We start from the raw sequence: 26,664 nt of genomic DNA, 5'->3' as shown, positions 1-26,664 counted from the left end.
AGCGCAGTACAAACAGAACTGAATCAATGGAAATTATAAAAACACTTGAGTGACGGGCACCGAGGTTGAAAAGATATAATTAATTAAATAACTGCTATTACTCACCTCAGGCTTGATCCCATAATGAGAGGGACTCATTTCACACGATTTATTGGACTGTTACTTGTTTAATGTTCTCCTGCTAATTAGCTGGGCGATCCGCCTGCCATCCCCATAAAACTGAAAGGAAGGATTTCAGAAAGTCAACAAGGATCAATGTAAAACTAGGCTTAATGCCCACCGCCCAGAGCAGTTCTAATTAAAGGCAATAATTTGTCTGAAGATTGCAGATTTTATGCAATTTGCCAAATCTCCTCACATCTTGATAGAGGATGTGCCCCAGCAATTAAATGATTGAATTTAATTTGAAGGGATTGCTTCCCTCTTAAATCTTAGTTTAATTTGATAAACACAAGTTTATATTATAAAGAAAATGTATAAATTAAATTATACTTTCACCAACTCAACAAGCCCGAGTGGGTCCATCTAAAGCTGCTAAGTGAGAGATAAGACCTTCCTGTCTGCTACCAGTACGTCCACACTGTCAGGTATGAGGATGTCTGCACGTCGGGGCATGTGAGAGCTTCATTGTCACCCAAGTGTGAAGATGAGAGTTTGATTCTGGCAAAAATGAGGTGCACAAAACATCCGACATGGTGGTCTTACATGATGTGTTTTTTTGTTTTTGAATTCTAACTGGATACCAAGAGATGGAGTTTAAATTAGGCAGAGTTTGTGCCTGTGTGTGCAGAGATACAGAAGGGATTCTTTAAGCTGACGTTCACAGTGTGACGACAGATTGATCTGTGGTCGCAAAGCAGCGAGGAAGGGGCTTATCTACCACCATGCAGCGTGTGCATTAAGTGTTTGATTGCATTCCTCATACGAAGCGGTGTGTATTTGTGAGTTAGCGGCTGTTTCTGCATTCATTTGTCGTGTGTGTGTGCTGTGCATGAACCTAGTGGAAATAAAATCTATGGATTTGTGGGATTTCTTCATGTTATCGTACCTGCCTGACGGTAATGCCCGTATATATACGGCTGTGTGCTCACTTCAAATTGCATACTGTACAGAGAATACTTAAGCAGGTGCATTACTCACTGTCTGAAAACCAATTCTGTTAAAGTGTCACCATGGAAACAATAGGCCATCCCACAGATAATAATCAATGAATATGTTGGCTCATGAGAAGTATGATTTGCTAACCAAGAAGCCGGACATTCTGAAAGTTATTTCCTGGTAAACTAGTGCTCAGCCAGAAGTGATTCTGTCATTTTATAATATTTCTCTGCATATTATTATTTTTGAGATAATAAAAACTGATTTTTTTCCCCTCCTAAATAACCCAAATGAGGCTGAACATTGCTGAGTCATGTGCTGTCACATTTACTGTCAGCTCCCACTGAGAAACTGTCTCACTATACAAATCCTGCAACTTTTTAACAGAATTAGCACCAATTAGGCTGAAAAGCTGACGGGGACAGTACATTAGGATAAATGTAACACTGAGTTCCTTAGAGGGTTTCTTTTAATATCCTCACTTGTCACTTTTGCTTAGCTGCAATGCTTAATTAGATCGTGAATCACTTCTGTGTCTAGCCTTAGATGCAAACAACATTACCGTGTTAGATTCATGGATTTCTTCCAGTTTCATGTTTATGTTCACCTAACCTCTTGAACCCTCCCTGATTATCCTCTTAAAGGAACAGTGTGTAACATTTCAGGGGATCTATTAGCAGAAAGGGAATATGATATTCATAACTATGTTTTCATTAGTGTTTAATCACCTGAAACTAAGAAACTAAGAATTAAGAAACGCCATGTTTCTACAGTAGCCCAGAACGGACAGACCAAACACTGGCTCTAGAGAGAGCCTTTCACGTTTTTACGCTACCTGAAGACCACCCTAGTTCTCCGACAAGCTTGTGAAACTGAAAGTTGATGGTTATCGTACCGTATACATTTGCTTATCTACGGTATTGAAAAAAACTGACATGACTGACAAGTATTATGTTTTATTATAGGCTATTATTTTTCATTTAGTAGTTAATTTCATGCTACAGTGCTGCTAACATGTAAACTAACATGCTTTAGTTATATGGCATATTGTAGTTACATGCTATTTTTTTATCAGGTTTATAATTCTGTTTATTATAATTCTGTTCTCATTAAATGTCATTGTAACTACTACTACTACTACTAATAATAAAAAAAGTAATAGTAATATCGCATATTCTTATACTGTGAAACCATTATATTTTCTGAGATGGCTATCGTACCGTGAAAATCTCATACCGTTGCACCTAAAATAGTGTTATTATGGTAAGGATAACCTCTGAGCAAGGCGAACGGCGTTATCGTGTTTTTGCACTCGGCGGCTCACGTTACCGCAGTGTTGGAAAGGGAGGAGTGAGTGGAGGGGACCCCAGTTGGCTGCAATCTGCAACCACACCACTAGATGCCGCCAAATCCCACACACTGCACCTTTAAACATTCCTCAATTGAGTTAAAGTCAGCAAAGTTACTCACAGTTAAGTACTCCTCTGCATTTTGTTTGAATTTCTTACTTTCCTGTTGCTTATTACTGTAATGGCAGATTTATTTTTGACTGTTGATGTTGTGGGTCCTAAAATGAGCTAGAAGAGTGGATCCTCTAGCCTCAGTCAGCCAGTGTTTCCATGTGGGTGTGTGGGTGCGTGCATAGCTGCAGGCTGTCTGACCTCAGAGCAGCAGTATTGACCTGTCTGTGGTAATGGCTTTGCAGTACAGGGCCAGAAAGAAACTGAGCACGCCGTTATTTCTGTAGCACCCTGATTTCCTGCATGTGGTTTACACACACACACACACTCACAGTTCACAGACACATGCAGGCAGCACGCACACCGCTGGTGACGTCTGGTTATCGTTATTGACTCTCTCGGCCTTTCCGGTCACTAATTACTGTGTTGTGTAATGAGGTCTGCACAGACTCACAGTGTGTATCAAGGTGTGTGCGAGGCTGAGAGTGTGTATGTATGTCAGCCGTGAGCAGGTCGTTTCATGTAACCGCTGAAAGGATTTCATTTTAATGGGCATCCATGTCCGGTTATAAAGGGTTAACAATAAAGAGTGTGTTGGATCATTATGCAGAGAATCACCAGCCACATGCTGAACTTCCAGCTGCGCTAAAACATTAGAAATTGGGAGATGAAAAAGTAGAGAGAAGATCAGTGAGGAAGAGCTGGTTAAAAAAATGGAGGATTAAGGTTCAAAGGAGATACAGAAATGGGTGAAAATATAGATGCAGTGTCAGAGAGGAGAATAGAAAGGAGGTCAGGACCGTGATGGCTGCCAGTCTGAATTAGAAAAGCGATGGACACAGAGTGAAGCAAGTGGCCGAGGTGTGACTGTGTGTGTGTGTGCGTGTGTGTGTGTGCGTCGTTTTCAACCAAAAGCGTGTTTCTTCACAAAACTTGTGAAAGCAACACTTCTCTACGTGCCACTGTAACACTTGGTGCCTGTAGTGTTTCACAGACAGTTTTGATGATATGAGAACATGTCAACACTTCAGCCAACCACAACAGAGAACTGTCTGCTCTGTAGTGCGCTGTGTTCTGCTGATGAGCGCAGTTGTGAGTGACAATGGATGAAGAAGATGAAAAATAATACATGCATCTATTTATGAAAAGACTCTCCTGTAGTCCCAAAAAGATTTTCACATGAAATTCATTTTTGTATTTTCTTATTCTTGCACCTCAGCTGCAGGCTTAAGTGGTTCTCTGTGGGTCGGTGACATTATTTGACTACGTAGGCCAAAATATGAAGGAAAAGAAACGTGCAATGTCATCAAGCTAAAAAAAAATAAAAATTACTTCCTCAAATTTAGAGACATTTAGAGGCTTTCACAAGAGCTGTAAACGTGAGACTTGAACTTGACTCAGACTTCATGTCTGAGGCTTGAACTGGACTTGACGGCTGTGAGACTTGTAAGCAAATATGTGTCAAGTCGAGCAGGTGAAGTCTTTGGCAACAAACAAGACTAAGTGTCTCTACACCCTGCTAGCTCCTCGGTGAGGCTGTACTCAGACACAGCAGGGCTTTGAGCTCAACGCTGACGCTACCGTGGCAACAGGCTCAAGCTTTGACAATGGTCTTCAGCAGGTGTATTGTTCACCATGTTCACCATTTTTAGTCTAGCGTGTTTGCATGCTAACATTTGCTACTTAGCACTAAAACAAAGTACAGCTGAGACCGATGGGAATGTTTTTCATTTTGAAGGTATATGGTCATAAATCAAAGTATTGGACGCATTCAATTTTTGACCCGATGACGGCACTCCAAAGTTATTACAGTTCATCCCGAGGGGAACATGAATGTCTACATCAAATTTCATGGATCCAATCCAACAGATGTGAAGATATTTTATTCAAAATAAAAAAAATAGTTAACCTCATGGTGGCGCTATAGGAAAAGTCAGGGGAACACCAAACTCTCTCTCTCTCTCTCTCTAGGGTTCATCCTCTGGGAATCATGAATGTTGGTTTCATAGCAATCCATTCGATAGTTGTTGAGATGTTTTAGTCTGGACTGAAGTGGTGGACCAACCAACAGACATTGTGGTCCATAGAGCCATGCATGCTAAGAATAAATAAGACGTTGTCAGGCAGGCCTTGCATAGCCACATGTCTTGAATATTTCATTATTAGGCCTATGGATTGAATGTGATGGTCTGAGCTTTGTACAAATCCAATTATTAACACAGTTTTGAAAGCAAAATTTTCATTTTAATGGTTAGTTTTCACTGACTTGCAACTGACCTATGAAGACTGTTAACTTGGACTTGAGACTTGATAAGACTTAGACTTGACTTGGTCTTGCCCCCAAAAGACCTCTACTGTATATACACAGCTCTGGCTTTTACAACATGGATCTGGATTGAGGCAATATCTGAATATTTGGTTCTTTCTGTAGATATTTCTCCATGCAACTCCTCTCAGGAGTGTGTAACCGCTGTGTGGTTGTCATGGGAAAAGAGTGGGTGGCCTTTATTTCCAATTCTCCCACTACCTCCAACCTATACACTGTGCTACTCAGCATGAACCCTGGAAGAAAAGGAGTTCAAAGCACATCACACGAGCCGCTGAGAGATACGAAGATGACAAATGATAACTGAGATTATATAAACCTTTACTTTAAGCCTCAACTTTATAACACACACTATTCTACATCATGTTTCCTTTCTTGTGTCACCCCCTTCCCTTCTCTTCCTGGAGGGGGTTGTTTTTGTGTCACGCTCAGCACCTATATCTGCTATACACCCAGCAGTAGCAGCAGCAGCAGGGACAGCAGATGAGTACGGCCATTGGCTTCTTCCCCTCTCGCCGGCCCTCCCCTCGCCCAACACAATGGGACTGATTGTCCATGCGACGCACACTCACACACAGAGGGGGCTTTACTCTGGGGCTGAGTGTCGCTCCCCCGCCATATGCCCCCATCTCCGCTGGAATGTGATTATCTTCACTCGCCGTAGAGAGGACTGAGGAAAGGGTAAAAGAAGAAGGAAAGCATCTGAGAAGGCAAGAATGAAAGGGCGAGTCAGTCTGTCACTGAGCGTGCAAGTGTATGTGTGTGTGAGATAGAGAGAGAGAGAGAGAGAGGAAGGGAGGATGCAACCAATGCAGCGAGGCAGCAGTTTAACACTAGCCTGAACCTGCCAGTGCGAGCGACAGAGCACAGAGAGAGAGAGAGAGAGAGAGAGAGAGGAGGGAGAGGTCTTTTCACTTCAGTCTAGCAGTGGATTTTAATTCCTCCACTGGGCTCCACCTCGCTGCTCTCACCGGACACACAACCTCCACTCACAGGTTAGTGCCTCTCTCTTTTAAACCAGTCAGCACCACGAGCGCCGTATCTATCCATCCATCGAGTGCACAATGCAGCTGTGGGGCGTTGGGTTACCAGAGCCGATAGACGAAATGTGGCTGGTTCACGAACCACAGAGACACGTTCTTATTCCACACACACACAGACGCAGGTCACCCGCTGAGGCTGATGGTTAACAAAGAGGGGAGCATACATCACAAAAAAGACAAACCCTGTATCTCACCACAGGATGTTCCTCTGGCGGGTGCTGTAGCTAAAAGTGTGGCAGCGGTGTGTGTATGTGTGTGTGTGTGTGTGTGTGTGTGTCTGTGTGTGTGTAATAGAGAGCTGTGGGTACTCTAAGGATTGAGAGCTGTATTGGCTGGAGGGGACTATTAATTTTCTTCAAGGCGTTGTTTGCTAAGCCTCTCAGCTGCAGGCTGTCTCAAGATATGCACCACACACATATGCAACTCACACAAACACACACACAAGCACACGCATGCATGTGCACGTAGGGGCTACCGCTGCTGATTTCAGTTAACTCTGTTTGCCATGATTGGCGTAATCGGCCTCAGCTGTCCACAGTGAGCTGTGGGAAAATATGCAAGAGTGTGTGTGTGTATGTCTGGATGCTTGTGTGTGTGTGTGTGTGTATTGTGGCTTGCCGTTACTAAACCGTCTGCACAGAGAACTATGATTTAAAGTCACCTTGTCATTACAGCTGTAATACAATCTCTTGATGATAGCTGTAATCCTAACTGCTTGTAGTTGCTGCACTCTATGGTTTCTTATATCAACATAGATAATGTATTGGTATTTATAAAATAATAAATTGTTGCAATAATGACCTTTTTATTATCTGACCAATAAAAAAGAAAATATGCCTCGTGCGTTTTTTCTCTTTAGGCTCAATCTTCCCTCTCCATCTCCCCGTTGCGTGCACTCACTGGAACTCATCTGGCTAGCTATCTCTGCAGTTGAAACCATTAACTTTATCTGCAGCAATATATTTTCTAGTGCTTCCTCTGCTCCCTGAGCTCGGCTTCCCATACAGACAGGCAGTGGCACCAGATCCTGCTGTTTGTGCTTAGATGGAGGCAACCATTCAGAGGTCCGTTCCTATACTGACAAGGCTCCTCGCTGGGTCTGTGTGGGATCCCACTGTGGGGGGTTCCTCCTCCAGGATCAAGAACAAATCCAAGAGCTCAGAAGGCGGAAACAGAGGGAGGTTAGGAAGAGGAGATGCTTTCGTGGCTCAAATATAAATCAGTGAGGGGGATTTTAAGGGGAGACTTGTCAAAGTTGTCATGGAGTGCTCGGGTTTGGTGTTGCGTAGTCAAGTTTAAAGGATCCGATTTCTCACCACACTTATCGATCTGTCACATTAATGGTTTTCATCAGAAAATGAATCAAGTGCCAATATATGAGCCAGTACTAAATCTGGGCATACACTGTATGGTTTTAGCCCGTTTCTGGCCCAAATCTGAGCCACACGACTCATTTTAGAGTCGGACCGAATTTCAGCTTCGTAGGGCGTCCTTTGCCGTGCAGTGTGCAGGGGGAACCAAGGACCGATGAACTCCTCCCAACCGGCCATCGGACGGTCTGATGAATTTCTGACATCTCTCTCGCACAGCTTGCCTTATTTCTGCTTTTTTTTTTTTTTTTACAGTAATCAGAGCGTAGCTATCAAGATAACAATGTACAAAAGATATAGTAAAACGCAGCTAGCTTAACTCCAGTTCTCTCTGCAAAATGGACAAGCCATACTGTCCACATCTTCCTCGCCATCTGCGAGTCTATATACGCCGGCACCCTCTTTTTTTTTAGACGTTTCAGCAGACATGGATGGCACAGATAATCAAGGCAGCACGTTTCTGCCTTGTAAGCATTGTGACCTGTACAATTCTCTGCTAGCAGACCAACTTTACCTGCCTCAGAGCTTTCAAACGATTCTTTACTGACAACTGTAAACAGCCAGAATGGCCCTCAGGAGCTATTTTTTATACATACATCGTGAGCACTCAGGTCGTGGCTGACGATCAGACCTTACAGTGTGAGGACATAAATTGTGAGCTTTAGCATTACATCGCAAACAATCTACCAGTACAGAAGGAGTAGGAATTACGCAACAACATTTCTAAAATCGTGCAGTGTATGCTCAGTTTAAGATGTCTGAATAAACAGAATCTGGTGGATTAAAGGTCAAAGGCATATGCAGATTTGTAGGTTTGATGACTTGCAACATGTCCCCTTCATCATCTTTCCCTTCACTCCCTTATGCTGTCGAATGAAGTGGAAATGTGATAAACAACCGAGGAACAGAGGTTGCGTCTAAGCTCGCAGTATCACTGCTCAGGGGGAAGGGAACCTATCATAAAGGCGGCAGGGGCCAGGTACGTGATGTGACCAAAAATGGGATTAAAAAGGAGAGAGCATGTTGTTTCTAAAGAGAAGCTAAAAGGAGGAAGGAGTGCTAACAGCTTTATCAAAATGAATACTAATGCACAGACAAGGACACAAACACTGCAGGCTGCTTCTCACTTCCTCACAGCTTGTTCTGGCATTTTTAGCAGGTATTTGTGTATGAGATGTATGCATATAAATGTGTGGATATAAATCCCTCCTGCCCAGTATCTGACTCTGTGCAGTGCTCCGTCAGCAGCTGCAGTTTAATCACCGTGGGATTCATCCACATCATCTTCCCTGCTTCCTTTCTCTCCCCTTTACCTCTTGGATTATTTTGTTTATTTCTCTTCTTTCTTTAAATGCTGAAGTATAAAATGCTGTGTCATTGCACCGCACAGGCATCACTGGTTCAGCTTGTGGCAGTCGATCATCTTGTCCTCTCAGCGTACAGTGGTTTGTCTTTCTGCTGAGCCCCCCATGACACAGACAAGAAATGCTGATGCTGTTTGACACTTAATTCCACCAGGACGTGTCAGATTAAGTGCCGTGTGCGCACACGACGTGTGTGTATGTGTGAAAAGCAGGTGATTCAGTTCACTGGGTTTGAATGTGGAAAGTGCACATCTGGCTTAAGAGAAGAATTTTTGACAAGCATGGTGACAGAAATGAGGAAGAGGGATATAATTTTAGTTCAAGCATGAACTGCTAAAGAGGAAGTTTTTGTCATTTTAAAATGTTCGTGTTAGTTTCTGTCTTTATCTCTCTGCCTCATTAGGGCCCCGAACTTGGCTGCGGGCTGGCCTGCAGGCTTGCTTTCAGTATTGCAGGGTTTTCTGTCTGTGCATTCCAGCTCTGCGCTGAGAACATGGGCTCCAGCGCCTCCAGTCAGAGGGGCTCATTCATACCGAGCACAATGATCCTGTTTGAGCCACAAGTTTTTACCCACACTGTTTGATTGGCATTATATTCAGCATCTATTTACTTCATCCATAATGCATTGAGGCAAATCTGTTTAGCATTAATGAATCTCCGTTTGCTCACTGTTTCATCAATGCAGTGGAATCAATTGAAGGAGATACACAAAGAGACATTTAAGACGGATCGAAATGAAGAATTCATCAGGAGCATTTTTAATTTGAATTATTATGTGTTGAATTAATTGACTGTTTGCAAAGCATCGGCCCCCTTCGTTACTGTTTCTATGCCTGTCAAGCTTTCCATTCTCTGCAGATTTACCATTCAAAATGAATAGTCATTTTTTAAACAATGGGTTCTTGATTTCAGAGAGAGGCAAAGTACAAGCTTCTGATAGCTGGCAACTATATTCAACTGTCCCTAGCCGATTCAGATCAGTTGTAGCTAGCTAGCTAATTAAGCTGACACTATTGAGTTGGTTGAAAACATTGTCTCCAGCCGACTTTTGAAGGTTTCAAGCTGACTCATTTTAAAACAAGAACTCTGTAAAGGGATCTTAAATTTGATGGCTACAAACATGATGTTGAGCTAAAATATTGATGTTAAAGCTGCAGGCAAAATGTCAGCATCCTCACCAGCTGATGATCCATGTAGATTCTGCAGAAGCCATACAGTTAAAGAAACAGTTTTGTTTTTGCTGAGCTAGTTAGTCCTAGTATTATGAAAAGGAATGAATAAGCATTACTTAAAATTTGAAGACCAGACTCTTATTTCATACTGTTTTGTTTGAATGCTTAATATACTTTGACAAGCAACAAAGAGATAAGATGTATTCTTTATTGTTTGTATTTTCAAACAGTAGCCTATGTTTCAATTTTAATGTTACAAAAGGACTGGAACATCAGCCAGTTAGACTGTCATTAAATGGGCGTTATCAGTGGTTATAAGCCTCATGGATGTGGTTCAGTAGGGCCCTCCTACACCCACTAGTAGGTTTTATCATTGATTCACATGGCCGATGACTGAAAGAAAGGTGTAAAAGAAGACGACAGTGACCTCTGGCGACCATATTAGTTAAGACGGGAGAAAAAGTGGAAGTCAGGCACTGTAGTATTGACAATTTAAATTTTCAAACGTAGTTTTAACCAAAACACCATCTTTTCCCTAAGCTTAACTAAGTGGTTTTGTTGCCTAAACCTAAACAAGCCGGGTTTTTTTGTTGTTTTTTTGTTCAAAACGTGATGTTTCATTCAGTTTTACGTGTTCAAACATGTTGCTTTTAAGTTTTGCTTTCCCTTTTACAACGTAGTAGGTGTAGCAGGCCCCTACTGACCCACATCTATGACGATTATAACAACTGATAACGCCCATTTAATGAGCTGATAATAGTCGAATCTGGTGGGAACATAACGCTATATATGCTAATATGATAATACAACACAGTGAATGTTCTCTCATGAACTTAGCTTTTTTTTTTTACGTAACTTCTAACCCCACAAAGTAAGAAATGCTCCCTGGCCTTGGCAGTAACGCCAAGTTACTATTGTTGGTAGTAAGCTAGTTAGCAGGCCATGCTAACATTTGCAGCTTGCGTGAGAGCAGATAAACATACCGTTTTGGCGTCTAGCCCCATGTACATAATTTCAACATATGCAAAACGCTAAAGATTGACAGCTGTGCAGTGCTTAGCTACTGTTACTAAGCTATGATTGGACAATTGCTGTTTGGAGGAGGGGCTTAGCCAAATGTCAATTAGGATAAAGTTCTGTAACATCACAGTTTCAGTTTTTTACTGTATTTTCAGGAAAAATGGTAAAATACTTGTGGCATAATTACCCCTGCAAACGATTCAGTCACTGTTTAACGGATAGAAATCAGCTTCTGAAATGTTATTGACAAGATATCTGTCCACTGCGACCTTTCACAAATGCCACGTGCTGTCACTCCTCCTGTGTACAAGGCCTCTGTTGTGGCTCTATGCCTCTTACTCGGTGCATTCGATTAGAATATCAGCCAGTGCATTTCTTTGTTTTCATCATCAGACAGCATGAGTTGTAGCCAGCATCAGATGAGTAAGCTCTTGTTACTGTTACAGCATCAGATTGTGAGAAACTCTCATGGGGTTATTTTAAGAGTTGGAGCTATATTTGATGTTCAGGAAGTCACTTGCTTTTGCTGAGCTGATGGAAATTTGACCAGTTATTTCTGTAAATATTTTGCTTAAAAATGGGTTGCATTGAATGGAAACTCGATTATAAGAAGAAATACCCTCGGGGCATCACTTCACTGAATTAATACAAACATGAGAGCGCAGCTGGTGTGCTTGAGTTTACTGTAATTTATTAGTTTTTATAGACACATTCAGATTTTTTTGAGTTTAATGGTCTTTTATGCTGGATATACGTCACGTCCACATATCTGCGCTTGATCTGTGAGACATTTCCTTTTGGTTCAGTCTTATCATGAAAGGGCACGCTGTGAATAAGCCCTGTTGTTCATTTATGAACAGACTGGCCTGCTGGGGCCCAGTCAGACGTGGTGATTGGTTGGACAGGATATTGATTGACACATTTGGGAGCTCCTGCCCAGCAGCTGTGATCTGTTTTCCAAGGTAGAAAGGCAGGTCACAGGGGGGGTTGGAGGAGGAAATGGAGGGAGTAGAAGGAGAAAGAAGGTGACAGAGAAAGGGACAACTGGCTGGTAGAGAGGAGATGGAGGAGGAGAGAATGACTGCTGCCTATCGATGTTATCGTATACTCTGATTCCAACAATTGATCCCTTTCTCAGTGCCCAGTGATCACAGAGTTCACTACCTCTACACTGCTGTCTGGATCTCCATTATTGGACTTTCATCAATCTTTTTCTCTTTGTTACTTTTTTTGGAGTAAAAATTCATACCTCCCTAGATCAGTTATGGAACTATGCTTTTGCTTTTGATGTCCAGAGCATGTTTAAATATTCAGTTACGGCCATCCTTCTATGCATGATGGTTATAACTGCAGTGACAACCAGGAAACATCTATCTTTCTTTCCCTCTCTCGTTCTCGTGTCTTTATGTGTTCTCTGAAGTGTACTTGGACAGGAAGTGTTTAACAGGGGGGCCGCTGTTGTTCAGGTTCAGGATCACAGCACGCCCACTTGGCCTGCCCTCATTAGACATGGGCCACAGAGCATGGTCAGATCATGCTAAAAGCTTATCTTCACATGCCGGGCCAGTTTAGGGAGCACGCTGGGAATCAGAAAGTAGATGGACAGCGTCTGCACATGATGTACAAATGTTATGATGCACATGTTTAGGTTAGTGAAATGTGAGGAAGACTATCTCGTAGCTGAAAAGGAAGACTTTCGGGAGAAATCTTAGCTGCATGAGGAAGACTTCATTCTCTGCTCAGGTACATTACTCCTCTATATCTCTACATAACAAGTAGTTGTTTGCTGCTATGTTAATGCTTTTGATATCGTATAGAGCACCTTTAACTGCTTGTTTTGTTTTGTATGACCCATAGCATTAACTGTTTAGCTTAACTCGCACCACTCATCAAACCCATTCTCAACCCATTCACACAAATTATTGACAAGCTGGTGGACATAGTGGAGCATTTAGCAGCTAAAGATCCACCTTCTCCCATTAGGAGTTGGTGGAGACCAAAAATGAGCTAAAAAGGACTTTTTCAAAATAACCTCTATAGTATGATAATATGTCAAGAGACGTGTTTCCATTCACTTATTTTTATGCACATTTTGAGTATCGCATTAGAAATGCTGTATGGAAACGTCAAAATCCAATAAAACTTCCTGAATTACGAAAAAAAAACTTGCCTGAGGTGGTTTTTGCCTTTCTTGAAAAATGGGATATGGAAACTCTTTTGCCGAATATATTCAGACGTAGCGAACATTTAACTCAAATGACTGATCAGCTGCTTCCGCTGTCGTCATCTTCCCGAATATTCCCATAACGTGCGAATGCTTGTTTACGTCTCCGGACAGCATGAAATTTGAAACAATTGAAACAAATCCCTGAAGACGTCGCTCCATTTTTCTCTCGTAGATAGTTAGATGGCCAAGTCAACTTGTTTTGTTTCCTCTTTGCAACCGCTACTTCTTCTTCTCTGTTTACTGGCAAATTACAGCCATGCGTAGCCTATAGCGCCAACTTCTGACCAAACTACGCTGTAGCCGACAAACCCAGTTAATTTGCTCCAGACCAGTTGATGGAAACGCGCCAAATTCGCATTGATTTTTTTGCGTCATTTCAATTGTTCTTGCTTGAAAGTGACTATAATCTTCACTTTTATATTACTGTAATGGATCACATGACTGTTAGTATGTAAAAGAGGTCGCTCTTATCGATGAAGCCACAGAGAATTATCATCTGGCTCTGCTGCTTATTGTTTGCATTTAAAGTGTGAAAACGTAATATTTTTGATCACACTTACCAAACTCATAGCATCGTTTTTGGCCTCAGCTGGCAGCTGTTTTCAGCTAAAAAGCTCTATAAAAACAGCAGACAGACACAGGTAGTGGAGACCAAAACAAAGCTAAAATGAGCAAATATTGGACTTATATTTAGATCACCATAAATATACTATAAAGACTTATTCTCTACACAAGAATTCATCACAGAACTAAAATGTTAGATGGAGAGTAAACTACAACATATGTCCCTGTACGCTCCATGAGCTGCAGACGGGGGTCTCATCTGGTTGCCTTGACCACATAAAAGCTGTACAAGGCCTTTTAATTTTCAGTCTATTATGTTTGTGGCAGAAAACCATAACTCTTTGGTAATTGTCCATTATGGGGGGACAGGAGAGAAGGGAGACAGACGCATCTGGTCTCATTCAATAGCCAATCTCTTCTGTGTCAAGCATGAAAACCTCAGACATGTGATTATACACACACACACGTTATCACCATGAACCTCCGTATGATTAAAGGGGTGTGACTTGGCATATTAATACGTTCTTTCCTTTCCATTATTTATGAGTTACATTTAAATAGTTATCTCGATCAAGGGCAGCGATGCAAATGAAGCTGAGGTTACTTTGCATTCGTGTCCTTATGGGCAGTATTTTTATATATATAAAACAGTATCTGTTTTTCACCATTATAGGATGATAAGTGCAGACTCTGCTCTGTGATTCAGTTTTTTTTTATTTAAGCATTTCATTCATTTCTGCTGCAGCATATCAGGCCTGATTGGGTTAAAATTGAGCTTTTGGGGGGGCTGTGCAGTTAGATTTGGGTAATACAGTTAGCATGTGAGAAAATACAGTTAGGATGAACTCGCACAGGAGCAGGAAATAGGCAAATAGATAACGCAGTTCATCATAGTAGAAAATGTGTTAAATCATGGGTTGATAGACTGCTTGTCAGGACTGCAGGGAGTTAAATATTAACTGTTACAGCTGGTTAATTTTCATCTCTCTCACTTCCCCATCCACGTACTCCTCTCCCCCCCCCTCCACCCCCACCACCACCACCGTTCCTCTCCTCACCATTGATTTACAGTGTTTCCACCCTCCCCCCCTCTTTTGGTGTCCCTCCTCTTCCCACTCTCTTCTCCTCCTCCTCCCACCCTGGGGTGACTTTGTCCTTGAGTGCTGGCTAACCTTCAAAACGTTATTATGGAAATGGTTAAAAGTGAATCAACGACTTCACCCTCCTCCCTTTCCTCCTATAGTCTCTCCCACACCTGGTGACTCGGGTTACCAGGGAACCGGTTTGTACAGTGACGGGGCAGGTACTCCACGGGTTTGATAGGTAAATAGAAAGACATGGAGTAACTAGGCGACAGGGAAACCTGCAGCTGAAGAAATTAATGTAATTTCCTTATTGACGCTGATAAAACTGAGCTGAAGAGACATTCTGAGATGGATAAACATTGCGTGGTTGACAGGACGGGGGAAACCCAGCCGCTCTGGAGACGAGTGCTCGCAGGTACTGTAGGGATTTTTTTATTGGTTGAAACAGTCAAGCAGCTTAAAGGCATCAAGACAGTACAGTTTGTTTTGGTTTCATTATTATGAGCTTTCGGGTGAACCACTGAGAAAAGAGGGAAATGCTGGTTTTAACACAGAAACCCACATACATACAGGTGCTGCCAGACTAGTGGATCACAGTGTGGGTGCAGTCACCTTAAAAAAACACCTCAAGCATGCAGCTTACCTGTTGCGGGGAAACTATGCAGATAATTACTCATGGTGAATCAGACAAAGTCTGTACGACAGGTATGGTAATACATATTTGATGCACTATTGAGTATTTACGGGAACAGGATGGTGTATGTGTGACTGAGTAAGACGTTAAAGTACATCACAGTGCCCATAATGAAGAAGCTTGATGTGTGATGTGCTTTAAAGGAACTCTATATAAGAATCAGAAATTGCTTGTTAACAGTGACACCTGTGGACGTTAAGTCAACGACAGTCAGCATTGCGTCGCTCGCGCTTGTGCTCGCACTACATTTCACACACTTGGCAGTAATGTTAGCTTAACAAACGAAGGTCTGTCCATGAATCGAAGGCCCGGTCGATGTTGATACTAATGTTAATTTTTCCTGCTTCAGCCTCCCTACCGAGGTCAGAAGAAACAGGGGAGACACCGTAGTCTCCTGGGACTGAGTCAATAGCGTTACTCTCTCCGGAGTCTCGTCACTTCACTCAGCCGCTGGAAACCAAGAAAGTTGGGGAAGTTCTCATTTTTTAGGTTAGGTTACAACCTGTTCGCACATTGGCAATAAAAAAAAAAGATTAAAAAACATTTATACGTGTAAAAAGTTACATACAGTCCCTTTAATAGTTTGGGACAACAATTGAGGTCTGTAGCACAGAGGAATAAACAGTATCAAGCTTTGGTTACATTGGTTATAATTGTTAGTACAATTAATTGTTGGTTTTGGTCTTGTCGCGTAAATTGTTGCCTAAAAGAAAAATGTAGAATATCTTCAGCCTTATATTTTTGGTATGGTGAAGTGTGATATGTGTATGAATAAGTTTTTTTTTTTACTATCGGAGCTTGTTGCAGGTGAATATTTCCATTGTAGAGTAATCTTCTATTTCTGCTCTGGCTGGCATCTGGTTCTACTAAATACAGGGCATCCATAATCCATAACACGTTTGTGATGTGAATTACAAAGCAGCTAGAAGTGTTGAAGAGCAAATATGAGACAAGAGTGACAGTGGGGAGACTATGATGTCATTTTGTGTGTTGACTTGAAGGTCAGACTGGGGTCATAATTCATCTTGGTGTTCGACACCGCAGTCGTCTGTCAGCCTTGTTGTTGCTATACAGAAGGTAAATGTAAACAGAGACAAGGCTGCTATCTACAGCTGAGAGATCGACTCGTGTGATAATGGCTTTGTTTACCACACTTTTGATAGTGAAATACCACATAAATGTCACAGCTCATTAACTGTCCTTTGTCTGTTACGGAGAATTCACCACTGTGCGTTTCATCAGCCCCTATGTTTACAGCTTTAACAACACAAACCACCAACTTATAATGGTATCAGAATGCTGGCCACCATTTCCTTATGTAATACGCAGGTTGTTTCAGGTGAAGCAAAAGCTGATTGGATTGCTGTGAATGTAACTGCTAAATTAGATTTTTATTTTCCCATCATTGGAGGATTTGCTGCAGTTTGCCACCTGTTTTGATGCCTGTTTAAAACAGGGTGCGAAGCAGAGGAAGCCCAAAGACATACAGTAGGGTGGCATATATAAGATTATTTTTTCTTAGTTGGCAGGTTGTGTTCAGAAATGTGTCAATACCTTTTATATTCACCTGTGCAGTTTGTGTTCACTCTAACTGACAGTAAGCTGATAAAAACACAGACATCAGTGAAGAAAATCCATGCAGCTTTCTCAGCTCTCTTACAGGATCAATCATTTCACTTAAGACTCCTTTTTCCACCATTACTGTGATAACAAAGTTTGAGGCATCTTTGTCAACAGTCTATTGTATCCAAAGACTGTATTTAGTATGATAAGGAAAAATGCCGCAACATTTGTTCTGATTGGTCAAAAGTCTTGAAATTTAGTACGGACATACTTTAGGCAAATATCTAACAGTACAATTTTGCCATTGTTAGATAACATGTTTACCCATTTGATTTTGTTTTTACACTGCATATATGTGCATATTTTGGTATTCAACTTGTTATGAGTTGATAGGCCCTGTTCAGACCTGGCATTAACATGCATCCTGAGTGATCAGATCACAAGTGGATAATTTTTTTATCATACTATATCTAGTCTTTGGGCACATGATACTACTGTGTTTTCCTAAAATATAATGGAGTGTATTGCAAAAATTTAAGTCCCGTGTGCCCAAATACTAGATATAGTATGATAAGAAAAACTCACTTTATAGCCAAACGGTTCAACCAATTTTGAAAATGTCTTCACATTTGTGCGTAGGAAAGCCCAGAGAACACTTCCACCAAATTAAAAATGTCTGTTGCGGACACAAATGGGTTAAAGGGTCAAGGATGGATTGAGCTCTGAGTTATCAGTATTCAGACCTTATCGTGAACGGTCTTTCAGGGAACATCCACAATCTTGCAAGACCTACGTCCACTGTGCGTGTTGATATGTGCATGTGATTCTAGCAGTTTCTCTTCTGTGTTTCAGTCAAAGTGTTGGTATGAGTTGAGAGCTCAAGATTATAGAATATGAAAAACAGGAAGTTGACAGACAGGAAGAGGAAGTTTAGGGTCAGGCCAGTAGCTGGACCGGTAAACTCTCCCCATCATATATCATCACTGAAGTAGGTTTACCCCCCCCCCCCCACACACACACACACACACAGGAACATCTCATTCCACCTTTATATCCTTCATGCATGTTATCACTTGCGTTCTGGCCGAGTGTGTGGCTTTCTTTTTCTTCTTTCTTCTTTGTGTTTTTAGTGCTGACATGGTAACACATCCCCCACTTCAGGAAACAATAGGCTTGTGATGACTCTGGTCACATGGGCACGAGTCTGCTGGAGGGGGGTCACAGTTGAGTCAGTGTGTTGTCTCTATTGAGAAGTGTCTGATATGTCCATAACGCTTTTGATAAGCTGCTTACGCGTGTTACATTATATTCTGAATAGGGAACTTATATAACAGATTGAGGTTCAATTTATGGGCTGTAAAGTAAGTTTACGTGTGTGTGTGTGTGTGTGTGTGTGTGTGTGTGTGTGTGTGTGTGTGTGTGTAACAGCAGGCAGGCCTGTCATGAGGAGCCCAGATGGTGGGTGGAGAAAGCCCTCCTTTAATCCCTGAGCCAGGATATTATACCCGCCTTCACACACACACACACACACACATACAAAAGTAATCTGTACCTCCTCTCGACTGTTTGCAAGACCCCACACTGAGTTTGTCCACTTTTCCTTTACGTGGCATTATCCACACTCCATTATGTCGGTCTCAGTTCAGCACTGCTGTGGTGATTTATCCTAACTGACACTGTGCTAAATACTACTGTATATCTATCATTCTGTGAATGATAGTTTGATGTATTAAGGGAAACAATGATGAGTGACGCGTGGACAGTCTACTAAAAGATGAATTCAATGACAATATGTGTGTAGATAGACTTAAATGTCTTAACAACACAAAGAAAAGTTAATGCCTGTAGTGATTTTACAGTTCATTGATGGTTAAGTTTAAATTAATGTTTGATGAATACAAATCATACTTTATTATTTAGCATAAAGTAATCATATATTGTGTTCATTAATAATAGCCTAATTTTTGTTTCTTTTTTATTGGTTTAAAAACAAAACAGCAGTGACTTTACAGGTGGTACAACAATGATGAGAACAGGGGAAAAATACCCAAGAAAAAACTAAGAAAACAAGGTGAAATAAAGAGCTCGACTTGATAGATAAACAGAACAAATTTGTTTTTGAAATATTTCTAATAATAAAATAACTAGGTGTTAATATTAAGGAAGGAATTAAAAAATAAATAAATGAGTAATCTTTGTTTCTAATAATCAAGTTTTTGTAGTATAGAGGCCTATATTTAATGCAAGTCTATTTCCGTCACTACAACCTTCATTGTGACTCTTGTAAATCCCATCTGCGCCGTGTTTACGCCGCATTTTCACAGGTAGCGTGACCTCAGTGAATCCAGTGGAATGCATAATAGTCCTCTGTTAACACTTCTTCTCCTAATATTTTCCTGATGCATATGCAATGAGGAGAGAGGCTCACCTTGCACAAACTCACACAAATTTCAGAGACTCTGTTTCCTGCATTCTGGTGACTTTTAAAGAATGAAAACAGCAAAAATAATAAGTATGCTGCAACAGCAATTTTATGTTAAAGAGGCCTACCTAATTCTCAAGAAAACTGAATAATTCGCCCCTCTGGCATAAACTAATATTCAGCAGTTTTTGTATTCATTCATTCTTTTTTTGCCCCTGCTTGAGTATTGCTTTCTCTCAGTACTCTCCATTTCCCTCTCCTTCTCTCACTCACTAAAGGACCTTTCAGACACAATACGATAACGGCACCACTGCACTCTGAAACACATAATTTCCAATGGCCTGCGCCGCACCACGATGGCTTTTCTCTGCGTCAAGCAAAGTCCCAACTTTGGGTGCTGCACGCTTTGATGTGTCTTAAACCATAGTCGCGAACATCTCTCTTTCGCCGGGAAACGACATTTGGTGTAACTGTTTTGTCGTCCGGGTGGAAACAGTAGGGTTTATACATGCTGTACAGTGCCAGAAACAGGTTGAGATAATAAAATGGAAAAAAAAGATGTCAAAATCGGGAGAATTGTTATTACCCGGAAGAGGGCAATGAAAAATGGGAGTCTCTTGAGAAAATCGGGAGGGATGACAAGTATGATTGGTTGATGTCACTATCATCATCAATGTGATGCCATTAGCGGCACATTGAGTGAAAAAAAAGTTGAATGAAGTCAGCTCAACTTTAATTTGTAGTATGATTGTAATGCGGTCTTATTGGGCTGTGTGTCATTTGCACATGTTGCTGCATTGATCATCTTCCTGCAGCTTTGATGCTTCATATTAGATCAGACAGCGCACGGGAGAGTGTGTGTGTCTCATTTTAATTGTGTCTGACTTATAAATGTATGTGTGTTTGGGGGGTTTACTAATACTGTACTGTACTATGTGAGCCCATCATTGTTTTTACGAGCATTGCTATTTTCTCTTTAATCTTTTATGTGCATATTAAACGGCTGTGTTGAAAGAGCGTTGGCTCTCCCTGCAGACTGTGCCCTACATATCACAGACAGACTAATTAGGGTCTCTATCTCCAAGAAGCGGTGCATTCCTTTTCATTCTCTAAACAAACACTAGTCTACTCCTGATCTTGATAAACGCAGCTACCGGCGGAGCGCTTCAAAACTCCTGGCAGCCCCTCTCCGGCTTCATGCATGTCCAGCTATTGGAAATAAGAAATGGTATTATTCCTCCATTCTCATTTTCATCTCCTCTCTCTGTACAACTGAGTTGGTGCTCCTCTTGAATAAAGCATTAGGTAGAAACAGCTTCCTCAGACGCTGGTCGAGTATTAAAAATATCTGCTCGTACTTCTTCTTTTTATAGTGAATTATGTGTTTTGTTGTTGCAGAGAAGAAAGGCAAAGCTGACTGTTTCCAGTCCAAGAACGCTGATGAGGCCTGTGTGGCGGTGAAAATCGAACACTCCAGAGGTAGGCAGCATCACTTTCATCTGCTTTGTTCTTTTAAATGCAGGGGGACAGAAAGCACCTCTGGGTGTTCAGTTGATAGGCGTATGGCTATTCACGTCTCAGGGTGACGGGGTTGTTCATTTGCTGTGGTTTCCTGTCTGTCTGTATTTGCGCTTATGTTGACGCAGTCCTTTATTTTAACCTCTTCTTGATCGTCGTCTTTGTGATGTGTGAGAAGTACAGCGCTGCCACAAGCCCGAATTAAGATCTAGAGCTTTGTCACTTGTCAGTCTTCTGATTCGCACCAGGGGGGCTGCAAGTGTTTGCATTTGACTCCAGTATCCCGGCGAGAGTTTCAAGCCTTGCAGTCCTTTCTAAACTTGAGCAAATGTGGCGAGATCTTCTACTCCTTTTTTACGCAAGTCGGCTGCAGTGAAGTGAACTGTAAGAGGTTGAGGCGATGCAGGAGGATGCTGTGAAGGGCAGTATGAACCCTCCTTCCTGCAGCAGGGGTGTGAAGAAAAGCTGCTGGTCTCTGCTCTATTTTTACATCAAACTGTGTGTGCGTGCGTGCGTGCATGCGTGCACGTGTGTGTAGCTCACAGTCTGCATCTATGTGATGAATGGATGCGTTTCTCCAGCCCCCCAGTGTCTTCCTATTTTTCACTTTTTTCTCTCTTTGTGTGTACCGTCTCATTCTCTCCTGTCAGTCCCTCTCTATCCTTTCACCCCTCTTCAATCTGTCCGTTTTCTCTGTGCTTGTCTATTTTCATCATGCCTTCACTCTTCCTTCCTTCCTGTCTGTTTCAGCCTATTTTTCTTCAGCACTGTCAGGGATTTTTTTCTGCCTTTAGCTCATCCCTGTGAAATAATACCACTGTGTCCAGTTCTCTCTCCAATTCCCAGACTCCGCTTCCCTTTCCTCCATTTCTTTCACCTCCCCACACTCTATCCTGCTTTTTATCGCAAACCCCCCCCCACCCCCCCGACCACTTTATCCCCCTCCCATTGCCTTCTGGTTTAGAGCAGACTGGGGTTCTAATCTCACGCTGGCCCTTGGATTAGAGGATGAGGCAGGGTTAATCTGAAGAAAGTCTGGGTAGTTGAACAGAAACAGCTAATCCCCCATGCCTGGTAGTAATGGTTATCTGTCACCCTGTCTGTCACACACACACAAACACACTGCCAACATGATGGACACAATGAATAAACGCTTCAGGGGGCCAGACATGTACTGTAACTACACATGCTCTAATCTCATTGAGTGATGTAGGGCACCAGAAATGGTTAGAAATTCACTTGAACATGCACTAAAGGGTAATTTCCCCATGTTTTTGTGTCAACAATTCTAAAATTTGGTTCAGTATTGAGGGATACCGCTGTAACCGGCAGCCGCGAAATGAGCATGGCAAAAACAAGCACTTTTAGTGGACCTAAATGACGGTGCCAGCTTGCCCCAATAGGATTACATTGCAACCTATGAGCAGCTGCCGTCTGCAGTGCTCTCCCTCAATACTGGACCAACTTAAAAATTGTTGTCGCTATTTGTCAGTTAGACACAAAAACATAGGCAGATAGAGTCCAGGTTGAAAAATACCAAAGTTACCCTATAGGTAATCTGTTTTTTTCTCAGCTTTCGACAGTACTGTCTGTAACCTCATTTGTTAAACTTAATGTAAAATGACAAACCATGTTTTCTTAAAGGTAGGGTCAGTAATGCTGAGAAACTAGCAACAGTACATTAGATTAAAAAAATTATCCAACCGAAAAACAAAACTTGGTATTGCCAACTCTTTTCAAATGAAAGCAACTAACAGCACAAGCTCCAAAAGTCGCTAAAATCTAGCAAGTAAGTCGCCAAGTGGAATGCCTGTCAACACATTTTTCCTGGATGTCCTGTATAATAGACAGTGAAAGGAAGTGTTTGAGTGCAGTCAATGTTTGAGGTCAGAGGTCAGATGGCAGCATCTCTGGTGATGACACCAGTCAATCCTGCCTGTATGAGACTCCAGTGAGACCCTGCCAACAATAAAGGCTGCAGGACTCGGCTGCGTCAAGTATTTATTGGCAGCGACCGATGGTTGCACCACTGAGATGTGAGCATGAGAGTGCAGTTTTAGTCACATATTGCACAATCATTCAGGGTGTTTTCACCCTGGGATAGATTCATCTTTATAGTGTTTAAAACATACATGCATGCTTCATTCACTTGAAATGTGCCTGAACAAGTCCGCTGCTGTAAGTACAGGTAATATAAAGCAATGGAATTTAGTGAATGGAATTTCTACTGGTCAAACTGGTTTACTGGAATGCCTGTCATTCATTATAATCCTGCTCTGGGGATACATAACGCACATCAGTGAGTATGTGTTTGACAATATAAATATTATATATATATATATATATAAATATATATATATATATATGTATGTAAAATAAGCACACACACACATAGCTTTCACAAACATAAATAGTTCTTGTCCTCTTTCTGTTTGGGCGTTAAATTAAGGCTTCCTGTGTTGGTTTGGTTCGGGGTTTTTTGTAACTGTGTGATGGCTCAACGTTGCTATACAACACTGACTGCATTACAGCAATTATTCAAAAGAGCAAGCAACTCTGAGCTTGACGGTCACCGGAGCAGCTCTGCTCACAGCATAGATAGAGAACATGGAGGATCTAAAGTCACAGTTCCCTTTACTGACTTCTGCAAAAGGTACATCTCGTTCATGTAATAACTAACCTGTTACTTGGATCTTTGTTTCATTTTCGTATGTGTTGATCTAGATTTAAACTCGTGTTGTCATTGGATTTTATCACATGATACTTTTTGCTTGTTTGTGTCGTCGCTCAGTTTGTCGACTGGTTTTTCTCGGTTGTCTTGTTTGTGTGTCTTAAATATTTGCACAGGAAATGCGCCAGAGGAGGAGGAGGAGGAGAAGAAGTTGATAGGACGGAGAGTTTAAGATAATAGATTAGAGGCTTTGGGCTTCAGTTCGATTTCAGCAGGCAGATGAGAGAAGCGGTGCGTGGCGCTCAAGGCTGCTTCACTGTGGCGCTTGTTAATCATTGATCAGACTAATCACACAGAACGAGAAGTGGTGCTGACTGTTATACAAGCAGGTCTGTCCTATTCTAGTGGTTCACAACAACATTCTTCTTCTTCTTTGCTTCTTTTATGATCAGATTAAAACAACAAGTGAGAGAGAAAGCTGGAGAGCACCTTAGTCATGTTGTATATGCAATAGCTGTGCATGTACTGCCGAGTTAAATTTGTCATAAACTCCAAATGTCATGCAGCTGGACTCTCAGTGTTGCTGTTTGTAGATTTGTAGCTTTTAAAGGTAAAGTTTTTAAAGGTAAATGTGCAGATGTTGTCCGTTCAGAGTTGTGTGTGGCCAGGTTGGCTTTGTGTGTGTGTGCCTCATGTTGTGTGGCTCTGTACTTTTTTTTTTTAAAGAAGCCACTTAAAAAGGGTGTGTGTGTGTGTGAGTGAGAGTGAAGGAGGAGTCTCATGCTGCTCCGTGAGTTTCTTGCTGAGCTGAGTCACTCGCCTGGGAAGATTGCTTGGGACCTAAACTTAGTGCTCTTCTGGGACTCACACACACAGCGTGGCTCCTCACTGAGGATGAGATTGTTTTCCTGTCTGTCTCAAACTCCAGGGTGAGTTCATTCACTGACATTTTTAACTTGAACATTTCTACTTTCTACAGTTTGATTCCTCTTGGATTGCCTCTCCTGGGTGTGAGCTTCTCTCACTTCTTGTTAGATCTTTGATTTCAGTAACACTTCAGTAAAAGCTAGAACACGCTTGCATGCTCTCATGTTGACTTGTTCTTTTTATCTGCCAATCTACGACAATGTTGCAATGTTTCACTCTAACGGGCAGAGCCTTTCATATGATAAATAACCTTCGTATGAAGGCTCAGACAGATCACTGCACTCACATCAATTCTATCCATTTGTACTATAACTATAATGTAACTGTTGTAAGCTGATGTACGGTCAACTGAAGATTGAAGACATTCTGGATATTACTGTTTACTTCAACTCACTCAGATTTCCTCTATCCATCTTCATGCTTTCTGACATTGCTGTAGCTATGTAGAAGCTGCCCAGACGGTCTTTAATATGCCAACCCATTTATTAAGAAGAAGCAGAATTTGTAAAATGTCCTCTCAGACATTCCTTTTGATATGAATGTGGTGCCTGTGGGGCCACGAGGCGAGCAGACAAAGCCGCAATTTCAAACTGTGTCACACACTTGCTGCTAGTAGGGTGGGGACACACGCACAGACAGGTGTGAGCCTTTTGTTTTGTTGTTTTTTACCTGTAACTCTCACACTGAAATATGAGCACATATTTTGCCGGAGGGGGTTTTGGGTCAGGCAAGCATGTTGGCAGGTGACAACGTTTCGGGGAGGCGGTGATGTCATGAGGTAGAAACGTTCACTGAACATTGAACGTTCACTTCATGGACCCTTTTCACAGCAGACATTCTGGCTTGTCAAAGCAGGAAAAGCACAGGTGTAAATAATCACACTTACGATGGCTCCATTCCATTAAAGCAGCAGTGGGTAGAAATGGAGCAAATATGATTAAAAAAAATGTATTTTTATAAAATGGTCACTATATCCTGACAGTAGTGCATGAGACAGGTGATCTGAAAAAAGTCACGTTCCTCTGTGTCCTTCGGCGCTCATAATGGCATCTGCGAGATTTCACAGACAACCAATCTGGTTGCTCATCTGATTGGTTGGAATTTGGATTTTTTAAAGCCTGAAAACAGAGCCATGAGGAGGTGCAGACGTGTAGTTTTCTCTCAGAACACTTGAATTACAATATGCTGAAAGGTTATTATGGAATTTTTGCCCAATGATGCCAAAAACATTCTGCCTACTGAAGCGTTAAGTGTCCTTGCAAGCCATGTCAGTGAGTGAGCACGCACAATAGCAGAGCCCTGGAACTGGCTCACCTAAGCAGCCATCATTAATGTTAATAATTCCACCTGTGAATCTCCTGTTTTGGCAAGTCAAAATATCTGCTGTGAAAAGGGTCTATAGTGTCTGACTCCGTGGAGATTAACCGAGTGGCATGCCAGCCCAAAGCCACGAGGACTGCTTTTTGTTTCTGTTATTAAAGGACAAGAAAGTATCTCAGACTTTGCTGCAGGCGTCGGTCTCATGGTGCTGTTTTTAAGTGCATTGTTAAAAAGCTCATGGAGTCAGTTTTTAGCCATATGTGGCTCCAGGGACGGCGATGTTGGTCTGTCCACCACTGTGTTCCACACTGAAATATCTCAACAACTATGGGATGGACTGCTATGCAATTTTGTATACTGCAGGCCATGATTGTACACAATTGTACAAAATGTCATGGCAATCCGTCCAATAGTTATTTTGCTTAGGACCAAAGTGTTTGACCAGCAGACCAACGGACCTTGGCATCCCTGGAGCCAAACTATTTTAGTTGGGATGATTCACTATTTTCGGACATTGTTTTTTTTTGTTGCAGAGGAAGATATTTGTGTCAGAGTGATACATTCCTTCAGCCTCCTTTGCTGGCTTGCCGTAAACTCATTCATCTATTGCTGTGATGTGGCAGAGCTGGAGAACTGGGGGGTGAAGTGATGCCTTTAATGCTGTAGTACCTCCATAACGGTGGCCACACACACACTCATATGCACATAACGCACTGAGCTCAGGTAAACCTCAGAAAGTAGATTCTCTTTGAAACCGAAGATGGATCTGGTCTGATGTTTTTGGCGAGCTCTGTCTTACTGATAGACTCACACACTAAGG

General features: G+C 41.8%; 1 protein-coding gene across 9 annotated transcripts in view; it reads left to right on the top strand.

Moving 5' to 3' along the window:
* The window catches only part of fgd4a (FYVE, RhoGEF and PH domain containing 4a), a 64,065-nt gene that overhangs the window by 15,440 nt on the left and 21,961 nt on the right, over positions 1-26,664 (top strand). For 3 of the 9 annotated variants that reach the window (XR_005206726.1, XR_005206727.1, XM_037768570.1), the window contains exon 2: positions 20,807-20,887. Coding sequence is in view for 1 of the 9 variants with exons in the window: in XM_037768570.1 (XP_037624498.1) it covers positions 20,807-20,887 (81 nt within the window). In the remaining 8 variants the exon portion in view is untranslated. Of the gene's footprint in view, positions 1-5,544; positions 5,880-14,961; positions 15,145-20,617; positions 20,637-20,806; positions 20,888-23,476; positions 23,580-24,375; positions 24,527-26,664 lie in introns of those variants that run through there. The other 6 variants (XR_005206731.1, XR_005206728.1, XR_005206729.1 and 3 more) reach the window with 6 other exon arrangements.

Source organism: Sebastes umbrosus, chromosome 4 (assembly GCF_015220745.1).
Source record: "Sebastes umbrosus isolate fSebUmb1 chromosome 4, fSebUmb1.pri, whole genome shotgun sequence".
NCBI classification, from domain to species: domain Eukaryota; kingdom Metazoa; phylum Chordata; class Actinopteri; order Perciformes; family Sebastidae; genus Sebastes; species Sebastes umbrosus.
Note: the sequence above shows the minus strand (reverse complement) of the source record. Positions and strands in the feature narration are given on the sequence as shown.